This window comes from Rhinolophus hipposideros, assembly GCF_964194185.1.
Source record: "Rhinolophus hipposideros genome assembly, chromosome: 24".
Lineage (NCBI taxonomy): Eukaryota > Metazoa > Chordata > Mammalia > Chiroptera > Rhinolophidae > Rhinolophus > Rhinolophus hipposideros.
The window spans coordinates 7,342,020-7,354,575 of record NC_138070.1 but is presented as its reverse complement, the minus strand read 5'-3'; the positions used below and the strand labels follow the sequence as shown (position 1 = coordinate 7,354,575).

Sequence of the window (12,556 nt, the reverse complement as noted above, 5' to 3'; positions counted from 1 at the left end):
CGACAAGAGCCGGCCTCAGGGGTATTCAGAAATGTACCACCTAGTAGCACAACAACGAAAATCTCATAAAATCACAGTGCCCCTCACAACTGATATGAAAACTACACTAGGAGGACTAAAATCCAAAGTCACCCATCCGTCTTAGGTTTAACCCATATGTACAACTGCCATAGTCCACACAACTTTTATATAAACCAATTAAAGTAGATCTAAAGAAAACTCCAACTAGAACACAAACACTGAACTTTTCCATATTAAAAAGTCCATGTATGGATGGATCTTGAGAGTATAATGCTAAGTGAAATAAGTCAGACAGAAAAAGCAGAGAACCCTATGATTTCACTGATATGTGGTATATAAACCAAAAACAACAAAAGAACAAGACAAACAAATGAGAAACAAAAACTCATAGACACAGACAGTAATTTAGTGGTTACCAGAGGGTAAGGGGCGTGGGGGGTGGGAGATGAGGGTAAGGGGGATCAAATATATGGTGATGGAAGGAGAACTGACTCTGGGTGGTGAACACACAATGGGATTTATAGACGATGTAATACAGAATTGTACACCTGAAATCTATGTACACCTGAAATCTATGTAAATTTACTAACAATTGTCACTCCAATAAATCTAATTAATTAAAAAAAAAATGAGGGGAAGAAAGGGAACACAGAGAGGAAGAGATTTAACTTTTAGTCAAAGAGTAGCTTTGACTTCTTCACAAATCTGCAAATTCTTTGACATATTTTTAATTTTAATATGTTCTTGTGTCATTTATTCAACAAACATTTTTTGATTGCTTGCTCTGTATCAGGCATTGGGCTCTATCTAGGTTATATAGGGATTTATTTATTTTTGGAAAAAAACGTGTTTTGAGCCCCTACTAGTGCCAAGCTCTGTTCAAAGCACTACTAATAAAGAAATGAATACATCAAAAAAAAAATAAAAAAGTCCATGTGGATGGACTCGCTTTGGGATAACACATAGAGCTATCACTCAGCGAGATTCATCTGCTTGTAAGTGTGAGATGTTACAATTTTTAAAAACCTGAGGTATCATGAAGAATGTGGGGAGACGGGTACTAGGCATACGCTGCTGGGGGAGTGTACATGGGACAACGTGGAAGGCAGTTTATCAGAACTTCTATAAATTCACAACACGCACACCCTATGACCTAGCAGTTTTTGACATCTAACCTAGAGAAACACTTGCCATATACACAAAAAAGAAAAGATAAGCAAAAGCTAAAACACTTAAATGCCCAAAGCACAATGGTTCAATTATGGTACACCCATACCATAGGGCATCATGCAATTACTAAAAAGAATGAGATAGGCCAATATGTATTAGCAAACAGAAGAAGTGAGAACAGATATTTAGCGGGTGGAGAAAAACCAAAGATACACAATAAAGTCACAGTATGAAAGCACTTTTTCATATTTTTTCCCCAGAAAACAGCACTATATATTTTACAGGTACATATATGTATATAAATATGTATACATATATAAATGTAAGGATGTCAGGCCCATCGTAATGCCTATAATACATGCACATGTGTAGTAAATGCCAAGAAGACAGCGTAGAAGAATACACAGCAAACTGATAACAGGGTTTATGTTGGAGGAGGGGACTAAAATGGGTGGGAAACAGATGGTGACAAAAGCAAATTTAACTACCAGATGTTTGAATAATGACTATATTGTTTAGGTAATTCAAATTAATTTTTAAATGCTTAAAAGTCACGATAAGTATAGGTTATATGACCAGTGAAATCACTGTTTATTTGTACTCTAATCGCCTGCAAGCACTGGACAGGCCTTCTTACACGCCCCTTTTTGACCTCTGCTTCTGGATACAGTGAGTTAACAGGACTAGTTTACCTTCCCACCTTAAATGACTAAAAAACTGAAAAACTAAAATGATGCATGTAATAGGATTAGTGACAAGGACATTAAAATAGTCATTATAAATATATCCCATTATGTTCAAAAGGTACAAGAAATGATGCAAGTGAAAAAGATAGAAAATATTACAAAGACTCAAATAGAACTTCAGAGATGAAAAGTACAGTGTATACCATGAGGAAGAAAACAAACAAAAAAACACTGAATAGGACTAACAGCAGATTAATTGTTGCAGAAGAAAAGAATTAACTTAAAGACATAGGAAAAGAAATATTCAAAATTAAACACAAAGAGAAAAAACAGGACTGGGAAAAAATGAACAAAGCTTCCGTGAGCCGTAGGACAACTCCAAACAGCCTAATATATGTGTGATCGATATCCCAGGACAGGGTGGGGTGGGGGTACATATTTGAAGAATAGTGAACATTATCCAAATTTGAAAAACAAAACTGTAAATCCAAGAAGCTCAATGAATCCCAAGCAGAAGAAATATAAAGAAAACTGCATTAAGGCACATGATAATCAAGTCTGTTCTACTCTACTCCCTTTATGCCAGAGGGTCAGTTAGAGTAAGCTTAATTTGTTTAGTCAGTTCTTAACATGGTCAACCTGATGTGTCTGATACTTTAAACATTTCTATCAAAAGAGTATGCAGTATACCTTTCCTCTCTCCACTTCTTTTGTTGTCATGACAATCACTCGGGAGTTCTCCTGAAACACCATCCGCCAAAAGTCATTCACCGTATTTTGCAGACAGCCTTGTGTGGCAATATAACTCTTTTTGGGCTTTGAATTGTTGCACTTGGTTTCAAATTCAGGCTAGAAATTTAAGAAGAAAACCCTTCAGACATTTGAAAGTTGCTTTCAGGACACAAGGAACGATTTAAGATACAAAAACAGGCTAGCAATGAATGGTCCGAAAACACTGAAAAGCTAAGTTTACCATGATGATATTTGCATTGATGTAATCTGATACGGGCTCGTTGGGATCACCGTCATGCAGAACAACCCTGGTATGGTCAACTGGAAGAAAAAGAGACCAAAGTCACAAAACTACTGAGACCTTTTCAGAACAAATCAGTTCATTCTCAACCTGGTCCAAGTTTTGTTCATTTAATGATAAGACCACATAAAACATTAAATCCCAAGTAAGCACCACAATCATCTGAACACTGGCGGATGCCTCATAATGCTTTCTTCAAGAAGAATAAAGTAGCAGTGTCAAGGTCCCGGTTTTGATAATATACTACGGAATACATAAAATATTATAATCATTGGGAAAAGCGGGGTAAAGGGTGCATGGGAACGTTCTACGTATTTTTGTCACTTTTTGTGAATCTAAAATTACTCAAAACAAAAAAGTTTTTTCTTTGTTTTTTTTTTAAAGGGAAAAGTCAAATACAGATAAATGGCATGATGTCTAAGATTTGCTTCAAAATAACCTCGGGAGAGAGGAGTAGATCTGAGTAGAGATGAAACAAGATTGGGCATGAGTTGACAATTGTTGGAGCTGGCTGGGTGACGGTACATGTGAGCTCTTTATACTATTCTGTCTACTTTGGAACACATCTGAACTTTCCATAATAAAAAGGCTTTTTGGTTTTTTTGATGAAGCAGAATGACATACAATACTACCTAGAAGACAAGATTCTGATGGTATCAACTGACTAAATTGTGAACAAAAAGTATAGTAGGCGGCATACAAATCTGAGTGGCTACCTAATGACACATTTTACAATGGGAATTAGTAATACAGTTGCATGTCTTAATAGAATAACGTTCTTTTGCCTCAGACTCCACATCTTTAAAGAAGTAAGACGTTAATCAGAGGAAATGTCCGACTGGGATCTCAAAGGGAGGAAAGGACAATCATACTCTATTTAGAAACTGCATACTTCTGTTCCCTTCGTCTTCCCCCACCTCCCTATGTCTTACTAATGAGCACCATTAGACCTCCTGAGCAGAAATGAAAACTTACACATGAAAAGGATGAGGCCGCTCCACGGTCATTAGGACCACGCTGGGGCTCAAACTGACTTCCTACAAATTCCGCATTGCCCTTTCCCAGTATTATCAATGCCTCCACTTTTTCCCATCCTCACCTACACACGTTACAAATAATCCATATGGATGTGATATACACCACGCATGTGTGCATATGTATACAGAAAAAGACTCTCTCTCTCTCTCTCTCTCTCTCTCTCTCTCTCTCACACACACACACACACACACACACACACACACACACACGCACGAATCGGTTTGCAATATGTGACAAAATGGCTTTGACCTGACGAGACATTACAACAATGCTCTTCTAATTTAATCATGCCCCCCAATATACTTTAATAATAGTTTTTGAACACTGAAATATATACATATATATACAATTATATATACGAACAAGCCTTATTTTTAAGTTGGGTCAATATTTTATGCATACACTGCCATCAATCTGTACCTCAGACTTAATTTTTTCTTTTCCTTTTGTTTTTTTAAGTAAAGTATATAAATCCAGAGAAGTTCTACATGTTCCTTCCCTTCCGCACAGTGGATTGCCCTGCAGGCCCAGCCTGGAGACCGTGCATTAGAGTGTGATGCTAAGAGCAGCGACCTAGGGAGCTCCAGTACTGGTTCTCCCACCTCCCCCTACTTGCGACCTTAATAAAACAGTCTATAAAATGGGGATAGTAAGAACACCTGCTTCATGTGCATGTGGTGCGGATGGAGATACGGACGCAGAGAGTTGGGTACACAGTCAGCCCTCAGGAAAGGAAAGCTATGACAACTGTTTAGTGTCACTTCTGGGATCCTCGTCGAAGGCCTACATCCTTCCAGGCCTCTTTCCCCCCAAGGTGCAATCCGGGCTTTACCTGGCAGCATAGGGGTTTTAAAGGAGGTACTGCTTTATCACACGGTCCTCTTCTGAGCAAAGTGTGGGTATATGCCCGCATCTCCAGTCACTGGAGCTCAGGACATCAGGGAGCAGAACAGTTGTAAGAGCTCCCAGAAGAAGCTTGTGTTCCCCGGATGAAGGAACAGAGTCTCAGAAGGAGGCGTGTCTTTCCCAAGACCCATAGACCAGGTAATGCCGAGCAAGGACACAGGTCTGAGACCCCTGTGGCTCCTGGTGTGGCCGGACAGTAGGAGATGGCAAGCCTTGAGAGGATCGCTCATAGGCAGACAAAATTAATTAACAGGAGGACATAGCCACACTCCAAACCTCCCAGTGGCAATTTCACTCAGTAACAGCACCACAGGAACTCAGGGAATGAGGCCATCAGTCGCCACCACAGTTGATTGTTTTGAAAACTGCTCACAATTAAAAGAGATGAATGCCTCAGGTCTGCTGAGAAGGGCTCACGTCCCTCAGGAAAAGTTACAGGGATTCTGGGAACCAGAATCTCCACGAGTGACTGTCACCGAGCAGAATATTGCTACTTACAGGGCAGGATGTTTTTATATCTATTTTTGTTCTTATTTTCTTGCCTCTGACCCTCTTTACGGCTGTAGAGAAGTTTGCACTCTTGTTGTTGTAGTGTCTAGAGAGAAACAAAAATAAAATATTATCAAAAGTCTCAAAAAAAAAAGAAAGCCTGGCTTAGCATTTCTGCTTTAAGGAATTTATCCTAAGAAATATTCACAGTCATGTGCAATAGCTACAAGAATGCTCATCTTGATTGTAGCAATAGTGGCAAAAAACATAAGAAACAACATAAATGTCCAACCGGCAAGAGCTGCCTAAATAACACTATTGCTCATTCATACAAAAGAATGTCCTGCAGCCATTTAAAAGATGTTCTAGGAGGATATTTCGTGCCTTGGAACGATGAGCAGAATAAATGTTAAGTGAAAAGAACATCAAACTTCCAAAACAGTGTATGATGTAAGCCATAGATTTGCATTCGCCTGTGTATATAAGAAATTTTTTCAGGGTAGTGGGATTATAAAGGCCTTCTTCTTTTCCTTCTTCTCCTTTTTAAAATTCTCTTTTGCTTCAATTTTCTACAATGAGGAAATATTTCCCCAAGGAGAAACCTTTTAACATAACAATTATTAAGAATGAAAGCCGAAGGGAGGAAGAAGAGGGTAAAGGGGATCAAATATATGGTGACGGAAGGAGGCTAGACTTTCAGGTGGTGACCCCACAATAGAATACACAGCTGAATTACAAAGTTATACATCCAAAGTGTATAATGTTATTAACCAATGTTACCCCAATAAATTTAATTAAAAAAAAAAAAATGAGACAGTGGGCAGCAGTGTCCACGATACAAATAAAGATGCAACCCATGTACTTAAGGTGTTTAAGATCTGCCTCCTCTTACTGTTGTTTAATTCAGAAGCTGGATATCAGTGCTCAGCCCTGAAAACAAGAGGACAGTAGAAGCGGTCTGGGTACCACTGGATGGTGGGCACGCCAGCTTTGTTAGCCGAACAAAGTCATCCTATGCCAGAAACTCAGGTCAGTGCCCCCGGCAGCCAGCCTTCGTCTACACAGGCACCCCTCCGACCCAGGCTCTCCCCGGCCAGAGTGAGGACGAGAAGGCGGGCTCCAGAAGCAAGTGGTCAGGAAGGACAGCTCCACGGCGAAGGAGCTGGGGAACGCCATCGGCGAAAGAAGAGACTCAACCAGGCAGCCACAGCGGGACCGGCCCCACCGGAAGAGGGGATGTGGGGAAGTGGAGGAGAACCCGCAAGGAAGGTGGACAGGCTAGGCTGAAGCGGAAGGGCAGGTTTCATTTTCAAAATTGTAAAATGGTCCCTTAGTTTCAAAACAAGGGACCATTAGTGTCAAATAAGCCTAATCGGTAATGGGAAATCGCACATGGGCAAATCAAGAAAGTGAAAGGCAGGCTAAAAAGAAAAACATAATGTGTGTGTTATATATATTATATATGACAATATTATATATCTAACAACATATGTGTGTTTGTGTGTGTATGTGTGTACATATGCCAAAATGGTTACTCCTGAAAGATTTCACAAGGAGTGACAGAGTCAATATTTTCTAACACAGCAGCCCTGTTATATTTCCATTCCATTTATCTGAATTTCACAGATAGGTATGAAAGTCAGGATTTTAAATTGCTATTTGACTCTCAGTGTCAAAATGTACTATTCAGCCTTGACCCACAGCTCATAACAAAAGTGTTTAGCTAGCTGAAATCTGGGCAGAAATAAAATACAATGTATGCAGAACTCTGACAACGACAAATTTTTTAAATGAGTCCAGACTAACACAAGCCATTTGCCTTGTGTGAGCTGGCGTTTCCTTTCAACTGTGGGCCAGTCTCATAAAGCAGCATCTGCTGTGTTAGGAGGAAGGTGCAATCTTGATTTTCAAACATTAAGGTAAAGGCTCAAGGAGAAGTTCAAACATTTGAACTGACTCAATCGTTTAAAAATCAACCAAGAGAAACAACGTCAACAACAGCTACAATGGTGGCGGAGCTAGGAAAGAATTAGCTGCTTGATTCAAAACACACGACAGTAAAGCAAAGACGAGCTCACTTAGGACACAAACTCCACATGACACGTCACTTGTGGAGGGTGCATGGCCAGAACAAGCTCTACAAAAGCGTATTTCATCCAGGCCCTCCGTTTCGTCATCTTCATTTTCTCCCTCTGCCTTCAAGATAAAGTCCAAGCTTTTCAGAACAACTCACAAGGCCTCCTCTTCTCTGAGCTAATGGTGGCCTGCCTCTCACTTCAGCTTCTGCTTTGCAAAGTTACTAGTATCCTGTCTGTGCCTCAGTTTCCTCAAGGGTAAAGTGGGGATAATCCTAACTACCTACCCCATGGGGCTGGTGTAAGAGTTAAATGGGATTACTACCCAGAGTGCAAAAACATGCCTGGAACACAAGGAAGCAGGCAGGCAGATGCCGGCTGTCGCTGTCGAATTATAATCGTTCCGAGAGCTTGACACCCAGCTACTCCACATGTGGTCTGCAGACCAGCAGTAGGTAGCATTGCCTGGGAGCTACTCAGAGTCAGTCTCAGCTCCTGCCCCAGATCTACTCAATCAAAATCTGCACTCCAACAAGATTCCCAAGCGATTCACACACACGCTCAAGTGTGAGATGCACTGCCTGTGCTCCAGCCATACTAAAATATACGTTAAGGGCCTCGCAGTCTTTCATGCTCTGTACATGCTGTCCCCTCGGCCTAGAACGCCCTCTCTCTGCTTTGAGCACCGATGCATAGTTATGTTTTATTTATTCTTTAAGACCCACCTCGAATACTTCCTCCTCTGGGAAGCTTTCCCATCCCACTCAGCAGTGATGGGCATGACTTCCTGGGCCATGCAGTCATTACTCAGTGCACTGTCTGCAGTACCTCCCCTGCCGGGAAAATTTCCCGGGGTGTACTGGAACCGACCTCCAAATGATGGTGAGGCCAAGACTCAGAAGAAAGAGGCTGACACCTCCAGAATTAAACAGTTTATTAAAGGAGCTTATGGACAGAAGCAGAGTCTTGGGTGGCAGCAAGACTTCCCACCAGAAAGGAGATGGGGCTTGATATGCACGCACACACGCACACGCGCACACGCGCACACACACACACACACACACACACAGCTAACAAGAACACAGGTGGCCTGTAGCCAAGTGGCATGTGCTTGTTAAAAGCTGTATATTAAAAATAAACTAATTAATTAAATTTTAAAAAGAGCTGTATATTATAAGGCAGTAAGCAACTTAATGAGCCTACTTATCTACGTAAGAACATTCCTTTTAGGTGATATAAGCCTACCCCTCAGGCAGTCACTGAAAGCAACCTGCTTCTCAAGATGGCATCAGTCATGCCAAGCACTAAAAACCATTTTGCCTACACCCTCCAGAGTACACCTGCCACACTGAATCCCACCTATGTCCTTCCAATCTGTCTCCTCTACTCCAGAGTAGGGACCACCTTGCTATGCCTGCAAGCAGGATGGCATCAGGCACATAGTAGACACTCAGAACATGTTTGCTGAATAAGCAAGTAAAGGGGAAGGAGGGAGGAGACAGACAAACCACAGGTCTGCACGAGTGATGCCTCGGCGCCCCCAGGCCCCACACTTACACTCCCATCCCGACCCTGCTGGCCTGGACTGCAACATAAAGGACAACCACTGCAGGCAACATACTAGCACATTTGCCAATCTTTAGTCATCTGAAAAGCATCTTTAAGATGCTTTGCCACCCTGGCACAGCACCTGTTATCAGTTGTTTTCTTAAATTCTCCTCCTTTTCCCCCTTCATAAAATATATTTCAAAGGAAACCTTCTATTACGAGCACATATGAAAAGAAGCATCACTTGCCATATATAGAAGGTAACCAGAGAAAGAAATATAATAAAAATAAAACTATCACATTCTACCTGGCTGCTGTAGCATGCCTGAGGCTTGGTCAGAAATGGACACTGACTGGCAAGTGTCAGAGGTAGTTGTGAAGACATGTTAATACCCCACCGACACGTCTCTGAAGCCTCGCCAAAAGGATTGGATATGGGTTAAAAAGAGAAAACCTCTCTCATCCACTCATTCAATGTCGTAATGGATTGAACTTGCTGTAATGGGGTACCACCAAAAATCATCTCCCAGGGCAACCGGATGGCTCAGACGGTTAGAGCGCGAGCTCTTAACAACAAGGTTGCAGGTTCAATTCCCACATGGGATGGTGGGCTGTGCCCCCTGCAACTAAGATTGAAAACGACGACTGGACTTGGAGCTGAGCCGCGCCCTCCACAACTAGATTGAAGGACACGACTTGGAGCTGATGGGCCCTGGAGAAACACACAGTCCCCCAATATTCCCCAATTAAAAACAAAAATCATCTAGCCGGATTAAATTCATGCGTCCCCACGGCTTGTTGGCTGGACCGTCTACTCAGGTCAGCCAGAGCCTCCCTTGTTCTGCATTAAGTTCCCAATCACCTCTTCCACATGGATTTGGGGTTTGAACAGCACACAAGCTGAGCCAGGCGTTTGGGCTCTGGCTTCTTCCAGAAAGAAGAGGCACAGAGAGAAGAGGCACAGAGGCCCTGCGTCCCAGGCACAGTCGGGTGCTAACTGCCTGCGGCTGGCAGCTGTCACAGATTAATAATGGCTAACAGTGTGTCTGTGCCCCCAGCTCCTTCCTCAGTACCGTTAGCCCTTTCTCATCTGTGCCTGGGGCCCACGTTGCCCGAACACATTTCATTTCCCGCTGTGGAAGGCTGCCATCCATCCACACTGAGACTGAAAATAAAAAGAACTCCCAAGTTGTGAGCCTGCAGAGGCTCCCCAACTATAATCAGCAACCACCTGCTAAGGGCGAGCCCTGCCCAGCACCAGGCTGATGGCAGGAAGTGGCAGAGAGCTTCCAAGGAGCCCTGCCTCCAGGAGGTTACAATTCCTTTCTTGGTTTATCTTCCACAATCTCCCTCTCACCAGCCGTCCCTGGGGCACCAAAAGCTGCAAATGACCTGTCAAGCTGAATGTCACTGCATCAATGATAAGGCTGGGACAAGCAGCAAAAGGCTGTGTAAAGCTGGGATACAGGCTGCAAGACACCCGGCTTTCCCAAGGAATAAACACAGCCCAAGGATTTGCACCAAATGATGAACCCTCAGAAAGGGCCAGAGCTACTTACAGTCACCTGACTACACCAGTCAAAGCAGACCTAGAGCCAAAAAAGGGACTATATCAAACTATTAAATCTTAAAAGGCATCAAGAGAAAGTCAATCCCGACCCACCTTGTCCCTTTCGGAGTTCCAGCAGCATGCCCGCCGACTGTGGATGGGACATGTGTTCACTGCGCATGACCTGCCCTTACATTTATAGCCAGTGAACATCCCTTCTCCCCACCCCAGGCCACTGCCCGCCCAATGCTAGTAGCAGCGTTCCCGGTCACTGTGATGACCTAAAGAGACCCCCACAGGCTTCCAAAGCCCTGACGAAGCACCATGAACCTGGCTCTTGACCAGAATGTCATGAATGCCAGTGGAGGAACAGGATCAAACGGATGCAGGCAGACAGAACAAGGTGGCAGAGCCAGGCATGCCCAAGCACCATGACAATGGCCCGATGACCATTTCTCCTGCACTGCTCTGCGCCATAGGCACGAATCACTCGGGGGAAGTAACACCACTAACCATGAGGGCCAGACGATGCTGTACAATCACTTTACCTTTAAAAACAAAGCTACGAGGGTATATACATTGGATGGGGTGGGAGGGGTGGGGACAGAGGAAACAAGATTAACGAAATGTTGAGAAGTGTTAAAGCTGGGTGTCGGGACAAAGAAGGTTCATCACACTACTTTCTCTACTTTTGGGTGTTTGAAAGCTTCAATAATTAAAAAACTTTTAGATATGAATTAATAATAAATAAAAATGTAAAAGCTCCTACTAACTCCCTCCCCATCCGCCCCCCACTCCACGGCTGTGGCCTCCCGGAGGAGAGAAAGGGAGCTGAGAAGGCTGTCAGACAGATGGCCTCTCTGGTTGGGATGCCATGAATAACTCTCCAGACAGCGGTAACCACCAAACCAGGCCCTCTAGCGGGCCTGAATAAACTTCTGTTTCCCTTTGGCATCTGTCTCTGCAGAAAACACTGCCATTTCTCATTCCATTCTCTTTACGGCGAACTCTGCAGCGTGACCAGGTACCACAGGGAGGTGAAAGCCCCCACTTCCTGACGTCACGCTACACGGCCTGTCACCACTTCTCCGTAGTCATCCTGACTGAGCCCCCAGCATCCTCCAGGAATGAAGGGGCAGCTGGTGACTCTCCTCCCCAGAGAAAGTCCCACCTGATGGACAAGCACTGCCAAAGCACCATGGGGGCAAAAACCATCCAGAGATTCGGTCCCTTCCTGGTGCTTGTAAACCAAGTTACCTCCCTCCTCTGATAAGATGGAGTACAAGCAGAAAAACAAATTAAAAGGCATGGTCCCTGGAGAACAGGTTCTGACACAGGAAACCGCGGCAAACAGCACGAGACAAATCTATCATTAAGTGTGGGATTAATTATGTGGTGTGGAATTTAGGGCATGAGGCCCATGAAAACTAACTAAAGCAGGTCTCTGGAAGGAACAGGAGGATTTAGATGGGTGCAAGGAAGAAAGGAAGACATCCTGGCAAATTAAGGAATATAAGCCAACGTGGCTAAGAGGCCAGAGTTTGTGGGAGGGGGAAGGAGACTGGCCGATGAGTCTGGAAACTGTGTGCTAAAAAGTGGTGGGAAATGCGGTTAGATGGGGAGAGTAAGAAAACTGACGGAGGGCCTCGAGAACTGGAGAGATGACCTTCAAAAGCTGAGTGAAAGGAAGCAAGGTGTCAGAAGTCCTGGAAATTCAAACCACAGACAACCATTTGCCAGGCACTTTCTTGGGGGCAACCTTCTCATTTCTTCTGGGCTACAGTTTTTTTATATTCAAAATGAAAATGCTATAGGGAACTAATGAGGCAGTTTGAGCAGAAGAGAGGTGACAGGAGAAATGCTGAGAGCCGATTAGCACAAAGAAGAATGGAGGGCCAAGGCAGAGAAGTAGAGTAAATGAACACCTCGTGTCTTCTGGGGTGATGACAGCCTGCAGCCCGGAATCAGGCGAGACTCCCGGTTCTGCTGCTGCCCACCTGGGCAGTCCTGGACAGGCGCCTTGATTGCTCAGAGCATCCTG

The 12,556-nt window shown here is 43.6% G+C and overlaps 1 protein-coding gene across 3 annotated transcripts in view; it reads right to left on the bottom strand.

Moving 5' to 3' along the window:
- The window catches only part of PTPN11 (protein tyrosine phosphatase non-receptor type 11), a 72,065-nt gene that overhangs the window by 24,041 nt on the left and 35,468 nt on the right, over positions 1 to 12,556 (bottom strand). For all 3 annotated transcript variants that reach the window (XM_081036903.1, XM_081036902.1, XM_081036904.1), the window contains exons 7-9: positions 5,353 to 5,449; positions 2,851 to 2,930; positions 2,568 to 2,726 (exon numbers count right to left, since the gene is read on the bottom strand). In XM_081036903.1, the coding sequence (XP_080893029.1) occupies positions 2,568 to 2,726; positions 2,851 to 2,930; positions 5,353 to 5,449 (336 nt within the window). The remainder of the gene's footprint in view (positions 1 to 2,567; positions 2,727 to 2,850; positions 2,931 to 5,352; positions 5,450 to 12,556) is intronic.